The 18,175-nt window shown below is 38.2% G+C and overlaps 1 protein-coding gene across 1 annotated transcript in view; it reads left to right on the top strand.

The window, feature by feature from the left end:
• DENND2C (DENN domain containing 2C) overlaps positions 1-18,175 on the top strand; it is a 48,333-nt gene that overhangs the window by 6,495 nt on the left and 23,663 nt on the right. The window contains exons 2-6 of the mRNA XM_081121151.1: positions 10,266-11,280; positions 12,171-12,307; positions 12,730-12,842; positions 13,652-13,822; positions 17,170-17,266. Of these exons, the coding sequence (XP_080977277.1) occupies positions 10,472-11,280; positions 12,171-12,307; positions 12,730-12,842; positions 13,652-13,822; positions 17,170-17,266 (1,327 nt within the window). The 5' untranslated portion in view covers positions 10,266-10,471. The remainder of the gene's footprint in view (positions 1-10,265; positions 11,281-12,170; positions 12,308-12,729; positions 12,843-13,651; positions 13,823-17,169; positions 17,267-18,175) is intronic.

Genomic DNA, 18,175 nt, shown 5'->3' with positions numbered 1-18,175 from the left:
AATATTGTGGCACGGCCGGGTGTGGCTCAGCGGTTGAGTGTCAACCTGGGATCCAGGCGATCGGGGTTTGATTCCCTGTCGGGGCACATGCCCCAGTTGTGGGCTCGGTCCCCAGTCGGGGGCGTGCAGGAGGCAGCCGGTCAATGACTCATCATTGATGTTTCTATCTCTCTCTCTCTCCCTCTCCTTTCCTCTCTCTGAAATCAATAAAGATATATTTAAAAATATTGTGTTCAGAGCTAATTATACCTATTTACTGTCATGTCACAGCCGAGTTTGATAGTTGAGATAAAGAGCTAAGCAGATTGTGTGACTCTAGAATTTTTCTGGTTGAGAGGCAGTCTCATTTGGTAGGTGTTTTCCAATACTTTTGAATAACAAAGTTTTGCATATTTAACTGACATTTTTGGGAATTTAGTGAACTAAAGATGAGCTATATGTCTAAGGGTTCCAAAACACATTGTTGTGGCAAGTACGGCTTTGGCTGTACCTTTCGAACATTGTCACATCTGGAAGAGAGTATTATCAATGAAGAAAATTTGAAGAAAATAAAATTTAGCGATGTTAAGCCTCTTTTCTCTGTCTCCAAACTTCTGTTATTATTCTAAAGAGAAATTTGAAACGTAAAGAAAGACATTTGGCGAAAAGATCCATTTGCCCTGCATCACTAATTGAGTTTGATGTGGATTCCAAGAAAATGAATTCTTGCAGCTTAGTTCATCATTTATTCTGAAGATTGATTACCTGGCGTTGCTTCCCATTGTTTTATATTAAGACCAAAGAATTTCTATTGCCAGGTAGAAAGACTATAGTCCTATTTTTACCATTCACAACAACTTACTGTTTTAACTAGGATTTTCAACCCTTACCAATTTAAAGCAAAGTATATACAAGACTCTCTAGTGAACCTGACAAGTACATAGCCTTGTCCTTATGTTTTCCAGTCCGGAATTAATATATAAACAGGAAAGGTCACCCATCACATTATATGGAATCTTTTCTAATTTTAATATCAGTTTTAGAATTTTAAATGAATTTAAATAATGATAAAATAATATTTGATATTAACTTTATGTTTTACCTTATATGTAGTAAGGGTAATTACTGTTTTGAGAAGCTGAGGGGCTGAAATGCAACCCGAGGTCCGTTTGTCAGTACAGTGTGCCAGCCTGCCCCTTGCCACAGGGATCCTCTCGTCACCCCACTCTGGCTCTGACAGCCCACACCAGGCCACCCATCAGCCTGGCTGCTCCCTCCTTCTGCTCAGGCACTAACATCCCTCACCAGGCTGCCTCTCTGTGGGGCTGCCCTTTTTTACCCGGTTTGGGTCCTGAGAGTCCACACCGGCAGCCCACCTACACAGATGCTCTCCTTACTACTCCTGCTCTGTGCTCTGATACCCTGCTCTGGGCCCTGTGGTCCTTAGCATCGGGCTCGGATGCCTACCTTACTCTCTTCCACCCAATGGCTTTAGGCCGAATTGTTCAGGAACCAAAGGGGAAGAGAGTAGCAGTTTTGATCTTAGTAATAATTTAGATTATTTCTAAATGATATTGTTGGGACATTGCAGACCTAATTCTTCATGTGTTTTAAATGGTAATTTGAGAGTTCAGAGATGTCTAATAACTATGCAAATGCAGTTTTATTTTCTGTTGCTTTTATATTGTCAAGTGAGATAAAATAGCCAATGAATGTATAATTTGGGAATGTGATTTGAAAACTTGAGAAATCTGTCTTTTGGCTTTTTAGCTTTAGAATGAGATAGGAAGTTACATAGTAGAATTGGATATGAATGTATGTATTTAGGAGAGCCTGCTACGTCTCTAGTTTCAAATCCTTGAAAAGTGCATCTTTTTATATAACACTAAAAAGAAAGCAGGATACAATTACGTATACACTATAATTGCAGCTGTGTAAAAATATGCTTATGAAATAAGACAGGAAGGAAATATACCAAAATATACCAAAATATACCAGTGATTATGCTGAGCATGGTAGGCTTATAAATATTTTTCCTAGTTTCCTCTACTTTCAAAATTTCTAAAATGTAGAAGTATTACTTTATGACTTTGAAAGCTTTTAAAAAACTGCTTTTTAGTTTCCGGAAAGTTTTTTAAACTGAACACTCTAGGAAGTAAGAATTTTGTTGCCTTTTTCTTCCAATGTTTTGCTAAGAGGAATTTAGCCAAGTTTGAGTTTGTGATTTAAAAACTAAGTTACTTTAAAGTTATTTGAAGCTATTTGTAAAGCTGAAAAATTGTAAGTGAGGACAGTTATTTCTTCCTTTAGAGGGTTTCTTTTAAAGCATAATTAGATAAAAAAGATTAAGATGAACTTAGAAGGCATTCAGATGACCAACAGGCCCATGGAAAGATGTTCTGTATCACTAATCATCAGGGAAATGTAAATTAAAACCACATTGAGCTACCACCTCATACCTGTTAGAATGACTGTTATAAAAAAGACAAGAAATGACCAGTGTTAGCAAGAATGTGGAGAAAAGAGAACCCTTGTGGTTTGTTGGTGGGAGTGTAAATTGGTGCAGCCACTATGGAAAATAGTATGGAGGTTCCTCAAAAAATTAAAAATAGAGCTACCATATGACCCAGCAGTTCCACTTTCAGATACTTATCCGAAACAAAAACACTAATTCAAAAAGGTATTTGTACCCCATTGTTTATTGCATCACTATTTACAATAGCCAAGATGTGGGAACAGCCTAAGTGCCCACATGGATAAATGGATAGGAAATGCAATATATATATCCTGCCATTTGTCACAGCATGGATGGACCTCAGGACATTATGCTAAATGAAGAAGTCAGACAGAAAAAGACAGATTCCATATGATCTCACTTATATGTGGAATCTAAAAAATAGAAAAACCCAAGCTCATGGATATAGAGAACAGATTGGTGGTTGGGGGGTTGGAGGGGAGGGGCAGGGGGCAGTGGCAAAAGGGGTGAAGGGGATCAAAAGGCACAAACTTCTAGCTATAAAATAAGTAAGTCATGGGATGTAATGTACAGCATAGTGACTACAGTCGATAATACCATACTGCATATTTGAAAGTTGCTCAGATTAAATCTTATAAGTCCTCATGACAAGAAAAAAAGGAAAAATTTTTATAACTATCTCTGGGAACAGATGCTTAACTACACTTACTGCGGTGACCATTTTGCAGTGTTATACAAATATTGAATCATTATGTTCTACATCTGAAACTAATGTAATATTATGTCAGTTATATCTCAAAAAAGGTAAACTTTATTTAATTGTATAGTTACTAACATTGCATTAATGTAATAAAATTGTAAAGTTTCTAGTTTTTAAAGTTATTTTCATATGTGATTTCCCACATTGTAGCATTTTGTAAAACTTCCTCTTCTGCCGAAGCATTTAATCTAACTGTGGTACCTAAGCAGTCTTTACAATTTAGCTCTGAGTCAGCTCTTTTTATCCCCCCAGCTGGGAGTCACACCAGCCCTCGGTCCCTCCTACTTCAGGATACATGCTCGGCACTCTGAGTGGGTTATCTTGAGGCTCCAGTCCCTTGGCTTGAGGTGGGCAGGAAGCGCCTCCTCCTCTTCCCTGGGGAGGGAGGGACACACACACACACACACACACACACACACACACACACACACCACTTTCTTTAAAGAAGTCCTCTCTGTTGTCCCTTGTAATTCTTCCAGTTCACAAATTGTAATTCTCATGTATTCTTGGCAAGGCTAATGAACTGATGCCAGCAGAGCCAGTTTTTTGGCTACCCCACTTTATAATCCTTGCACCTCTTTTTAGAATATGAAAGTATTTGACTCCTATTGTTTTGATTTTTGGCCTTTGAGGCCCCTGCTGAAACTCAGAGAGGACAGGAAAAGTTACATTTGACATCCTGTTATATTAGCTGATATTATTGTTATGTCTACCCACAAAGAAGTAATACCTAGTGGTTAAAAGCACAAGCTTTGGAGTAAAGCAGGACTGTGTTTGTATTACCTTGAGTAACTTAACCAGTTCAGCCTCAGCTTCCTCATTCAAAGTAAGAATTAAATGAATACTGAAAGTAGGTTCTAAGCACAGTGCTTGGCACATGCAAACATTTAATAAATAATCATCATTTAAAATGTCGCATTACTATACAAACATACCTCTTCTGCAACTCCTAGATTTTTTTTTCTCTTTACATTTTATTTGCTGACAATATTTGAATAGTAGTAATTAGGCTGTACTGCTGATCAGAAATACGTGAGAACTGAACTAGCCGAGAGGACTGAGTTGACCTCAGTCATACCATTAGATAATATTAAATGCTCCCCTGTTAAATTATAACCTTACTTATGGCAGAGGAGCAGTGGTGTGCATAATGCACCATACCATTGGTTATTTGGAAAGTATTTTTTAAATTTGAGGGTAATAATTTTGCATTTTTGGAAGTATCTTTCTAAATTTATTTTTCTTAGGTAAATGTAGTTGATTATCTTTAAATGCTGGTATTTGGTAAAGCATTACTTTATAGGCTAACTGCATTAAACTAGTCTTTTATTTAGTGTAATTATGTTTCAGTCCAAGGATGTGATTTGATCGGTGTACTAATTAGCATATATGTGTATGTATAACAGGGGCTCTACTATAAGAAAATGAGTTTACATTCCCTTCACAAACATTACCTAATACGGTAGTCCCCCTAATCCATGGGGTTATGTTCCAAGCCTCCCAATGGATGCCTGAAACCGTGGATAGTACCAAACCCTGTGGATACTATGTTTTTTCCTGTACATACATACCCATTATAAAGTTTAATTTATAAATGAGGCACAGTAAGAGATTAACAACTAATACAATAAGATGTTGTATCTGTTTTGCTACATCTAGCACCCACATCTCAGTTTTGCTACATCTGTCTCACCTATTAATGAAACATTTTTATACCTTTCACATAAAAAAATCAAATCTGCATCCCAAAGAAATTTCTAGGTTTATAGCAAGGCATGAGTTGCTGGGAGTTTGGTCCCTGTATTCAGTGTAAAACTCAGATGAGAATTTCTAGCACACAGAGCACTCTTGGCTCCTGTGAATCTGATTTCCAAGCCCACATTAGTCTCTGCTGAGGAGTCTGCGGCCACATTCCTAAGGATTTTGGATTTTTCTATAAGTTCTGATATAAACTTGGCTCACTTAATGATATAAGAAGCTTCTTTGGGAAGTTAGTTTGTTAATTCCTGGTTTGTAGCTGGCTGTCTTCTCATTGTGTCCTCTTATAACGGAAAAAAAGATGATCTCTATCTTGTCTTTTTTTATAAGGGCACTGATTCCATTCAAGAGGGCTCGCTCCATCCGTGACCTAATTACCTCCAGAGCCCCGTCCCAAATACCATCACATTGGGACCAGGGCTTCAGCATACGATTTTGGGGGGAATAAAAAATTCAGTGTCAAACACTGTTTGGGTAGTTGTGAGAATAGCTAGTAGGGCACACAGCTGTGGCAAACAAAATGTCCAGGGGTACCCCTGGAATCAGTGAACAGCAAAGAACAAGTGTAGTCATTCGGAAGTTTTTGTAAATAATGTGGACAGCCAGCCATGTAACACAATCATAAAGTTAGCATTATTCACAGTCTTTGAAGTTCTGAATATAATCTGCGTTAAATCAACTGTCATTTTTCATGCTTTGATTAGAAAAAAACCTCCAAAAATTCCCATGACATACCTCAACAGAGTTGTAGAGCTGTTAAAGAATTCAAATTTTTTTGGGAAGAATCGTATTTCTTGCTTTGCAATTAGACACAATAACTGCTTGAGGAATTTTTATTGTCTACTATTAGTAATATTAGTGTTTTTTTAAAGTTTCTTTGCTATTTTGGGAGTCATTTTTAGTTACCTGTGAGGCTGTTTCCTCTGATAGGAGTGAGATGAAAGACTGGTATCCTGTGTGTGCTTGCTCTGAAGACTTGTTACTCAAGGGACAGTCAGGAACAGCCAACAAGATGATAGAAGTTTAAAAGCTAGAAGCTAGTTTGACACTTGTTTTTTTCTCTTTTGCTTCATTCCTTTATCATTTGTTTTAAAATATTTTTAGCTAAATTCAATGAAGAATTTTATTCAAGATTTATTCCTTTGGGTTTTATTAAAAGTTTTATCCAGAGGCTTTACAAATGACATACTATAATAATATTTTAATTAAATATACTTAATAGAAAATTCAAAAAAGCAAATAATATGAGCCGCTCAAATTTCTACTCATCTTCCTGAGCAGATTCTATTATTTTCAGTTTTCCTCTGACACGTCTTAGTGTCCTCTTCTATAACAAGTACGGGAGTGACATCTCACAACTTAGGTTTATTTTAGGTATTTCAAGACAGCATTTACTCCTCTTGGCTCTCCATGCCACTCCTCTTTTCATTTCCATCCCTGAGTGTCTTCTTTTTCTAAGTATACCTAGCAAGGATGACTCCAGAATATTAAGATTCTTGAGATCATGGAAAAAGTATACAGACGGGGTGCACATCCAGAGAAACCCTGGGGGAGGAGCCGTAATGGTCACGATTAATTAGAATCTTGGCATGTAGTGGTAAGAATGCTATTTGGGATATTTAAAATGGTGATGGATTTACATGGCTGATTTCAAGATCTCTGGTCTGCGGATGACGGCCTTTGGGGGCAGACTGGGACAGAGCACCTCATTCCTTTAGAGCGTCTGCACCCAACTCAAGTCTCAGAGAGCTGGGAGCCGGAGATGGGAGCCAGGGAGTCTTCCAGCAAATGCTGGTTCTACAGATAAGGATCCTTCTACAGATAAGGGAGGCGGGCTAAGAAGGATTAAGTAATTTGACTAAGGTTACACAGCCAAGAAACAAGTCTGGTGGTATTTGAACTCTGTGTAACTCTAATCTAGCTTTAAACTGCTAGCTGATGCAAATTATTCAGTGTTGGAATGTAGCATGTGAGCAAGACAAGCTGCAGGAGCCCAAGCTGGGCTCAGGGTGAACGACCTTAAATGTCATGCCAGGGAGCGTGGACCTGATCCTGTTGCTGGTGCACCGTGCAATACTTACACTTTTAATTTTATCACTTATACCAGAAACGCTTTTAGTAGCAAAATTATGATCGTATTTTGTGTATGCACTATAAAAACACAGATGAGTGTGTACCTATAGTATTTTTTTAAAAGCTTCAAATTTCTTCAGGTGGCTTATCCCAGTTTTTTTCATTAATATTTGTTGGCCATATATTTATTTGTTTTGTTATTTTGTCAGTATTGACAGGCACCACAAATAGTAGCAAGGGTCAAAGGTTTAAGATATATTTGTGGGGGGGGACTTAATATTGAGGAAATTCTGTCTGCTAAGGTAACCTACTTATGCAAACTTGTTTGGCATTATTCAGTTTTGATAGCAGAAACTTGTTTCAGGTTTTTTGGGTTTTTGTTTTGTTTTTTAATCCTCACCCAAGGATATTTTTTCCATTGCTTTTCGGGGCGGGGGGGGAGAGAGAAACATTGATGGGAGAGGGACACATCGATGGGTTGCCTCCCACACGCACCCCGACCAGGTCCGGGGTGGAGCCTGTAAACAAGGTACGTGCCCTTGACTGGGATGGAACTCAGGACCCTGTAGTCCGCAGGCCACCTGGCTCTAACACTGAGCAAAACCGGCCAGGACTTGGTCCAGTTTTGTTTTGTTTTTTAATTTTAAATATGTGTTTACTGATTTCAGAAAGAGGAAGAGAGAGAGAGAGATAGAAACATCAATGATAAGAGAGTCATTGATCGGCTGCCTCCTGCTGGGGATCGAGCCTGCTACCTGGGCATGTGCCCTGACTGGGAATCTAACCGTGACCTCCACGTTCATGGGTTGACACTCAGCCACTGTGTCACACAGGCCAGGCTTGGTTCAGTTTTTGGAAGTGCATTGTTTCTTTGGGAATATGTTTTGATAACCACCTTAGAAGATTATGGAGCACCACTAAAAGGTTTTACCTGGTTTGCAACTTGTTCATACCTAAGTTTTAGAAATAACATTCTGGCAACAGTTTTGGAAGGGGGTTGATTTTGGAGACAAGTAGGCCACAGAGGAGGTTGTATTATGGAAGACCTATAAGAAGAATGATAAGAGCATAAATTAAGGTGGTTGTAATAGGGATAGAAATGAAGAGAGACATTCAGATGGTTAGACTGATGAAGATATGTACCGACACCCATACATATAAATGAGTTACGACAGTTGCAGTATAGTCATTATCAGGCACTTACTTTGTACAAGGCACTTTATATATTATTTCATTTGATCCTTCCAATAACTCTACTGTGAGTTTTATCCGATTGTTGTAGATTAAGGCTCGGATTGATTAAGTACAAGGCCACCACCAAGTAAGTTGCCTGGAATTTAAATCCAGGTATCTGGCTCCAAAGCCTTTACTTTTTGTACCATATACCATGATGCTTTTCTTATATATTAAATATTGTGCTCTCTACCTCCATTTTATAACATACCCATTTCTATGGTTTATCTCATTGATTGTTAAAAGGATACAGAAGGCCAGTAGCACCTGCTCTGAGAGGCACTAACTTCAACAAAGGCCATCATTTGTTTTTAAATTGGATACTGGCAGTGTTTTCCCTTAAATTTTCCTTTAAAGCATTCAGATTCTAGAAATTAAATCCTGTTGACATTTTTCCTCTCATGGGAAACAATTAAGAGAGCTAGTGGTTGTGGCTCTGAAACACTATCAGTACACATGATTTATATTTGTGCATGAATTCCATAGATTAAGCAATTTGTTGCCAGTAATTTTCAAGTTAAAATTTTTTTAGCTCTAGCAAGTTTCATCTCTTTCTTCTCAGTTTGACCAATTCATATTTAAAACACATTACCGAGAGAAGAGTAAAGAAAGAGTTAACAAGGACTGCCAAAAACCTCTACTAGGCTCCCAGGAGAGAGAAAAATACTCCCATCTTGTCGATAGTGAAGGAAAACCTGAGTCCCAGGGACACCCGAAGATCCTTAGGAATCCTCTGTAAACATCAGAGGCAAGAAAAGGATTTTCAGAGTTTTAATAATGAACAATTGCTGAGTGGATCTTCAAATGCTATGCACTAATCTTTTCTCAAGAGTTCTGCACAACAACTTTGATATTTGGGGGGGTTTGTTTTGTTTTTTACACCCACGTGAGTTTATTTTAAGACGTTTTAAAATAATTTTCTTTGCATCAGACCCTCATCGTTTATCTGCTGGCAAAGCTGCTTTTCCTGCAAACCTGTGGGAACAGTTGAAATGAAAGCTGATGCACGCCCTGCTCTGCACGTTTTGTGTGTGCGTCGTGTATGTATGTATCAGTTTGGGTCAGCCACACTGACAGAGCTGGGCCAAGATATTTTCCTGCCTGTTAATCAAGGCCACACAGACAAAGCTCAAGGAAGGATGACCCCTGCCTCAGAAAGTTTTGGATCAGTTTCTATTTATAACCAAATACAGTAGAACTTGAGATCAGGTCTTTACTCAGTTGATAGGAAAAGTTCTCTGCCAAATTTTATATTTGAGGAAACAGTTTATGGGCCTCTATGAGTAAAGCCTCTATGTGAAAGGAAGGAATGTGACAATGATTGTAAGTATTTTTGCTGATTTGGGTCAAGGGCGTGGTGGCAGAGATGTGGAAATTTCAGTCAGTGACATAACAGGTTATTACATTTTAAAGCAAGAGATAGTTAATGGCACCTTGGATTGTCTTTAGCACTGTGTGCATGGGATCCTGTGCTGCTAATAACAACACTGAAATAAGGGTATGTGATGGGCTAATATTACCTCTCAAAATGGGCAGGAGGAGGAAATTAGCTATTGGTGTGTTTCTAGACTAGCTGGTTCTTCCTTTGGATATGTACATGAACCTTTGGTTATTTGAGATGTATTTCTGTATGTACATACTTTTTATAATACTCTGTAGGTCTTTGTTTCATTAAGAGAAGGCTTTGTAAAGAATTGATTTATTATAAAATAATATGTACTACTACATATAATCTCTTTAAAAAACCTCATTCTGCTGAACTTTAGGAAATTAAATATGGCAGAATATTAAAGCTGACAATTTGAGAAATACTACGTGGAATATTTTAGGAGTGCCTTTATGGAGTTGAATTACTTAATGGACTACAGGCACATTTTTACAGATTCAATGTGAATGAATTACTTAGAGATAGGTGGGGAGTGTTTTAGTGAAGTTTAAATTAGAAAATTATAAAACTGTTAACATATTCTTGTCTTATTTTACTAGGATTCTTCAAAATAAAGTTGCAGCCATTTTCAATACGGAGCAGTGCTCAAAATTTTTTTACAAAGAAATTTCCAAGTTAAAGATGAAAGGAAAACGCTGGAATTTTTTGGATTCTGACTGACAGGATAAAGAACACAGTATTTCGCGGTTCTGTGTAATGGAGCCTGAGTAAAATTCACCGCGTAGGTACGCGCCCAGCTGGGAACATGGATGTTGGTTTTTCTCGTTCCGCTCTTCAGACGCTGTCAAGAAGCCACTGCAAAAACATCAAACAAAAAATTTCCCAGTGGGAAGGACGGACTACTGGTGCTCCTAATCCAGATAGGCGGCACCGAAAGGACTGCGGGGTGAGATACAAGAACTGTCATCAGGAGAGTCTTCTTACGAAGAATCCTGTTGCTGAGGGAAAGAGCAAAAAGTTGGATGTAACCAACTCTCAGAATGTCAGCCTAGATATTCATGAGGATGCCAAAAGCTGCGATCACAGTGGGGATGAGAGAGAGAGGCGTGAACATGACAATACTCACTTCTTTAGAAATGAGCCAGAATCCAGCTGGGTATGTTCTCGGGTCAAACAGATTGAAAGCTGGAAAGAAGTTGTTTTGGATCCAGAGACTTCATTACCTCCAGGAAATTTCTATACCTCACAAATACTGTGGAAGAAAATCGAGGCACTTCCCCCAGATAAAGTCTTCAATTTGGCCCTAGAACGTTGTCTCTCTTCAGAAAAGGAACTGAATTTCAGAGTTCTGGACAGTTCCTATGGAGTAACCAAGAGCTTAGAAAATATCTACTCTGAACCAGAGGGTCAAGAATGCGAACCTTCTATAAATCCTTTGCCCAAACCTCGTAGGACATTCAGGTATTTGTCTGAATCTGGTGGCATGCTGTGTAAAGAAAGAAACTGTGACAGAAAATACTGTGAAAATAATTCTTGTGCAGAGTCTTGTTTGGCCTCTTCTCAGGAACCTGAACCAAAGAAATATGGTGGGAAAATCCGAGGGAGATCTAAAAGGTATGTTTTTATTCAATAGGTAATGATTTGTAAGTATTTTCCTTACTGAACTCTGGAGCTTCTTTTTTCTTCTCAAACCAGTTTTCATTCCCCTAATTTGATTATTCAGATGTTGATTAACCCTAGGGAAAAATACATACAAGAGGGCATAGTATAGAAGCATGTCTAATATCTAATGCAATATACTGACATAAGAGCATCAGAAAAACTTGCTATCTTTAAACATGTGTGTGGAAGCAAGTACACTCTTCTACATCATTTAGAGCATGCTGGCCTTAACCTCCCTTTTCACTAGAGAATGAATTTAAGAAAGGTACCCATCCAACTAGCATGGCTCAGTGGTTGAGCATTGACCTAGGATCCAGGAGATCTTGGTTAGATTCCCGTTCAGGGCACGTGCCCGGGTTGCAGGCTTGATCCCCAGTGGAGGGCGTGCAGCAGGCAGCCGATCAATGACTCTCTCATCATTGATGTTTCTACCTCTATCTCTCCCTTTCCCTTCCTCTCTCTGAAAGACATATTTTTTAAAAAAAGAAAGAAAGGTACCCAGTGAAGAACATGAATTAAAATTGGGGAAAAGCCTCCAGTTTTCTCATGGTGCAAAAACATCAAACAAAAAATTTCCCAGTGGGAAGGACTGACTAATGGTACATCTAATCCAGATAAGTGGCACTGAAAGGTCTTTGGAGTGAGATAAATAACTGTCATCAGGAGAGTCTTCTTAAGAAAAATCCTGTTGCATTGGCCTAGTTTATTCTTAAGTATCTGATAAAACACCTTTGTAGTTACGTACACAGGTCTTTTACTTATCGATTTTTGTCTCTCATACCAATTTAAAGAAGACTAGAGTTTTAAAAGATACAACTTGAACATATATCTCCTTTCTTAAGGAAATCCTTTGAATTTGAAGATATTCAGCACTTTCGAAATCGGAACACACAGAAGACACATGAAGAACTTGGGAGAGATTCTGGCTCAGCACTTTATTACACACAGTCTGAGGACAATATCTATGAAGATGTCCTATGTACGTGTCCTCAAACTTTGCAATTAAACTGAATGAGTATGTATTTGGTGGAGCCCTTAACTTGAGGATGGTATTTTCTTTTACAATCAAGCATGTCTTGCTCTAGATTTTTCTTTTTAATATGGAAACCTTTGTTGTATAAATTCTTTTACTCTTTAATGAATTGTACAACTAGTTTAGTGGACTGCTCAGTTCAGAAGTAATTATTTGTAGTACCGTATTTTGAGAATTTTTTTTAGCTTGGTTGGATGCCTGAGTAGTTTACAAGCTTAAAGTGCCTTTGATTTTGAGACCTCCCTCCTTTCAGCAATGTGGAATAGAAAGCTGAACATAACCAGTTTTTTCTTTCTTTTCCCAGCTGTAGTCACTTTGTTTTCATTTAGTTATGTTCCTATAAACTTATTTTTTTGTCATTTTTCAAGATCCCACCAAAGAAAATCCATATGAAGATATCCCATTGCAGTCCTTTCCCATGTGGAGATCCCCTTCAGCTTGGAAGCTTCCACCCCCTAAAAGTGCCTTCAAAGCACCCAAGGTATAACCAGAGAATTAACCTTAAACATTAAACCTTGTTTATAATCCCTATAAAGATGTTAAAATGGTTTAACGGGGGCCAAAACTAAGAGGTGCTAAAATGGATTTTATTGTTAGTGGTGGGGTTTTTGTTTGTTTTAATTATGTTTTTATTGATTTCAGAGAGAGGAAGTGGGGAGATAGAAACATCAGTGATGAGAGAGAGTCATTGATCGGCTGCCTCCTGCACGCCCCCTACTGGGGATCGAGCCTGAAACTTGGGCATGTGCCCTGACCAGGAATCAAACCATGACCTCCTGGTTCATAGCTTGATGCTCAACCACTGAGCCATGTTGGCCGGGCTAGTGGTGGGTTTTTGTTCTTTGTTTTGTTTTGGGGGGTAGCACACAGCTTTTTGTTTTCTTTGGTTGTAGGGGTGGTTTGTTTGTTTATTAGCTCTTCAAAAAAAATTGACTATGAACACCTTTAGACAGGCCATGAACTTTGCGGTTCACTATAGTTAGTTACCACAGGCTCCCTATTAGTTACATCAACCTGTGGCCTAAACCTGTCTGGTCCCTGAAAACCTTCACCACTCCTGGAAGCAAAGGCTGCCTTGAGTTAATGAGGTCTCTGAGCCATGGTTTTCTGGACATTTGATTACACTGTAGTTGAAGAACTTTGGATTAGAAAATTCTATACAAATGATGAAAAAGAAATTACAGTGTCCTCACATGAGATGATTTTAAAGGAAAGATAAATATTTTTCTGGGGTAGCTTTGACCTTGAGAACACAGGTGTTAACTAGATGATCTTACCCTCCTGTTTTAGCTTCCTCCCAAACCTCAGTTCCTTCACCGGAAGACTATGGAACTGAAGAACTCACAAGCTTATTTAAGGTCAAAGCTCACCAAGGATACCACTTTGCCTGTTACTTTAACCGAATGGAAGCTTTTCCGAGCTGGAGAAATTGCAACCAGGAAAAGAAAAAATGTTCCAAGGGTAAGGACTCCAGGACTTTCTTTCTTTGACTCCTATTTAAGCATTTATTCTCATATAAATTATTTTTTATAATGAGAATAAATAAACTTTATACAGGTGTGAATAATATGTTAGAATTGACCTACTAGAATTAGAAGATTATGGAAGTAGCCTTGAGCTTTAGATTTTTGCTCATGCAGAAAAATGCATGGCTTCTGCCAAGGTTTCTTGATGGATTTGGAAAATTGACTTTAGGTGGAGGGCTTCACTTTGGCTACCTTAGTTCTCATTACAGTCAACTGCCTGTTCTAGGGAAGCACTAGAATGTCGTACACAAGAACATTTTATTCAGCTGGATTCATTGTTCTGCTCATTTATATAATTGCCAAAGTGAACTCAGCTCTGTGCGTGAGTTTACAGATTTTTCAGTAATTACAAAGTATATGCCATTAAATTTGGGACAAATATTTCCATTCAGAGGAAAGAAAAGAGAAACTTGTCTGTTACTTGGGAATAGAAATTTTCAGCAATTATGTTAAATAAATTACTTCTTTCTTAAGGGAGAAAAGGCAGTAAGTCTGCAGTTATCCCTAGAGCCACTGGTACCAAAATCAAGAAATTGGGATTATTTTAGGAGAGATACTTAAGAAATTACATGAAAATATTTTACAACTATGTTACTTTGTTTTTCTGTAATTCTGAATGTTTTTAGGATTACTGTTAAGAAATGAAAAAGTCAGATCAGATGAACAGAATAGATTCAATGACATGGAAGCATAGATGAGACTGATGAATGTCAGAGGGATGGAGGAGAGCGGGTGGGTGGAGGGGGAGAGAGTAACCAAAGAATTTACGTACATATATACACAATCCAATGACATGGACAGTGGTGGGGAGAGGGACTGGGGAGGGGGAAGGAACGGGGTGGAACGGGTCATTGGGGAGAAAAAGGGACATCTGTAATATTTTAAACAATAATAAAATTTAAAAAAAAGAAAAGAAAAAAGAAAAAGATCATTTAAATAGCATTCCTTAATCCCACTCATTTAGCACAGTTTTTATACCTGATTTTAGCATTAAACAGAAGTCACAGCTGTTTCTTGGTTTAGTAACTGATTGGCTCCTTGGGAAATACTTTGTTCCATAATTACTTTAATTCTTCTGATCTGTTTCCTGCCCCTCCCTCTTTAATATGTGAAAAGTTGAAGACAGTTTCTAAAAAGCACTAAACTGGTCTCTGTCAGTGGCGGGAGTGGGGAGGAATCATTAGCTGTTTATTCTCTGGTGGGTGGTGAGGAAGGGTTAAAAATCAGCAATTTAACAAATCACCAGGCCTTCAGCGGTCTTTCTCCCCTTTGATAGGTCATGCTGGCACAACGAAGCAGCTTCCCACATGGCCCAGAAATAACTCCTCATGTGTTCCCAGGGGGCAGAACACAAGCACAATAGAGACTGCATTTAAGATGTGGTTCTTGGAATGGCATGAACAAATACTTGGAAATTATGGATTGTGGAGTTTAAGGAGACCCGAGGAGATTTGCAGTGCTTTAGTCTTCATGCCTCTGTTTTCTGTCCTGTGGCTCCCAAGTGCTTGAAGCTTGCTCTCTTGGTCTCTTGATTGTAGCTGATAGGTTCCAACTTTTCCTTTTCTGATATTCCCCAAAAGTTTGGATGATGATGTTTTTTTGAGAATTGTGGGGGAGGGGGAGGAGGAAGATGAACTCTTGATTGTCAGGCAAGAACAGACTTAGCATTTCTACCTGTGACCCTGCTGGCAGTAAGTCCTTTTAGGATGTTCCATTCACAATACAAACTTGGCTTTGGAGTATCTTTAGGAACAACATTCCACAAGAAAACCGTTTTCATTTATTTCCCCTTTGATGACTAGAGCTGTCCCTGGAAGAGAAACTGGTTTCATAGTTTGAAAATCACTGATCTAGTCCATATGCTTTTTCCCCACCCTTCCTTTCTTTCCCTGCTGTGGAAGCCCGTGTTTGCTAGAGTAGATTTCCTAATGTTTTATATTGTTTGTGTCACGTGTGTACAGCAGTGTGGTTTCTATTATTTCTTAGGAAGGCTGTTCTACAGTATTTCCTACAATTAGAAGATAAAAGTAGGCTCCTCTTCCTAGCTCATAACCAAAATTTAAATTGCATTGCTTTATCTCATCTTTCTAGAACAGATTGTTCCCTTTCCTTTATAATAGTTGAGTATACTTTGGAGAATACTTTTCAAATGCACAGTACTATTTATACTAGTTTTGTTTATTTGCAACCAAAAATATATGTTCACTCTCATATATCTTTCCTGTCGCCCCTAACGATACCTTTTTACTTTGGATTCTTATTTGTGTGGTTTTTTAATATATAATACTGATATTTAAGAACATTGGTAATTTTTCACTTGCATGGCAGCTACAAAAATCTTTAAAAGAACAAGCTCATCCAAAAATGTGGGAATAATTTGCATACTGGAAGCACATGTCTCTCACATGTTGTTTTTTTTGCATTGGACTGGTTCACTGCCTGTGGGTTGCCAGGATTGCTGGAGAGACTAAGACAAAAGAGAGAATGAGAGCGTTTGTCTCCAGCAACTCTGGTTATCATCTTACCTAATGTTCCTGATGGTTGTAATTTTGAACATGAAATATATTAAATCAGGATTCATGGTTAAGAAAAAGCTTGAGATTTTAAGAAAAAGAAAAACATACATGGGAAAACTAATCAGTTCTTCCTTTTAAAGGTAGTGGTTGATCAACTTTAATTCTTTCCTCTTTTTTAAGCCCAGTCTGTGTGTGTATGTGTGTGTGTGTGTGTTTCTGTCTCTTTCACACACACCTTGAGCATATTTGAAAGTCTCCTAATTTTATGACATGTTTCTAAAATAAATTGTAATACTAGTGCTCCTGGTAGCAAAGAGTATTCCCTTTGACACAAACTTTCCAAGCTGATTATCCTCTCTTTGCTAAAAATTCCTGGGAGCAAACATAACTGAGCCCCACCCTGCCTTCCAAGTGAATAAGTATTCCACTTCCTACCGTGGGCGAGCAAAAACTTGAGTCTGGTAGTAAAGCTTGGTCACCCTATTGAGTGCAGTAGCCAGATTTCCTGCATGTCACGACATGGAATGACAAAGACTCTCCCTAGGAGCCTGTGCTGGTTCCTCTGGAAAGGTTCCTCCTCCTTTTACCGCCTAACGTGGACTTAGAACAACATATTGTCATATTAAAGATCATTTTAGATTCAAAACTGAGAAATGTAAATGTTTTTATTTATAAATTGGATCTTTTTCTGAATGAGAATCTCAAATTAATACCATTAGGCTACGAACTTGTTGGTGTTGACTTGTACTTTTCTGATCTTTTTCAGTTTGTATTGAGAATAGATGACATATTTGAATCAAAGAGAGGGAAGAAGAGAGTAAAGCTACACCCTTACACTGGAAAAGACGTTCCTCCTTCAAAAGGTAAGACTTGCTCCAGCTGCCCATAGCTAGCAGTGTCTGAGGGCAGAATCATCATGTAACTTAATGTGTGATGTGAATTACAGGTTTTGGTTTGCTTTCCTGTCAATCCCACTTAAATATAAAACTTATTTAGGATGAGGGACTATTTCTTATTCTTCCTCAAGCACCTTTCATTTAGTTCCAAGTAATAACTATTGGATGAGTAAGTCAATAAATTAAAAAATAATTATAAACCAGTGAGGCTAATTTTCATAGGCAAATTGCATCATTATTTTGTAGCCCCACTTTGATTTATAGTCACCTTTCAGTATAGACTCTCAGTGGAGAAGTGACAATGTGATTAGGTGTGTGTAGACTGAAGGTATGTGGTACTTAACTTGTCATTTTGTAAGTTCCATAGCTTTACCCTTCAGCTGCCCAGATAAAATTTCTATTGTCCTAATTAAGAAACTTTCAGCATTCAGAGTGAATGATTAGAATTTTCTTAAAAACTTACGCCAGAACCCTAGTGTGTGTGGTTCATTTGACTGAGCGCTGTCCAGTGCACATGCCCAGGTTGTAGGTTCGGTCCCCAGTTGGGGTGCGTACGAGAGGCAACCAGTTGATGCTTCTCTCTCACATTGATGTTGCTCTCTCTCTCCAAAATCAATTTAAATTTTTTTTAAAAGCTCCATTATTTAGAAAAATAACAACACTTATACAAGATTCTTAACTTGGTTTGTCTGGCAAAGAATATGCAGAATTTAGCAGTTTTTGTCTGTGAGAGTCATAAGTGAGAAACAACAGCCAAGTCACACCAGAAGAGTATGTTTCATATTTTTGCAGACTTCCAAAGACAGAAAAGTTTTAATTTCCCTTGAAAACCTATTCTACATTCTTACAATTACTATCTGAAAGTGAAATTCTTCA

The sequence above is a fragment of the Miniopterus schreibersii genome, assembly GCF_964146895.1.
Source record: "Miniopterus schreibersii genome assembly, chromosome: 19".
Lineage (NCBI taxonomy): Eukaryota > Metazoa > Chordata > Mammalia > Chiroptera > Miniopteridae > Miniopterus > Miniopterus schreibersii.
This window is presented reverse-complemented; position numbering and strand designations above follow the sequence as displayed.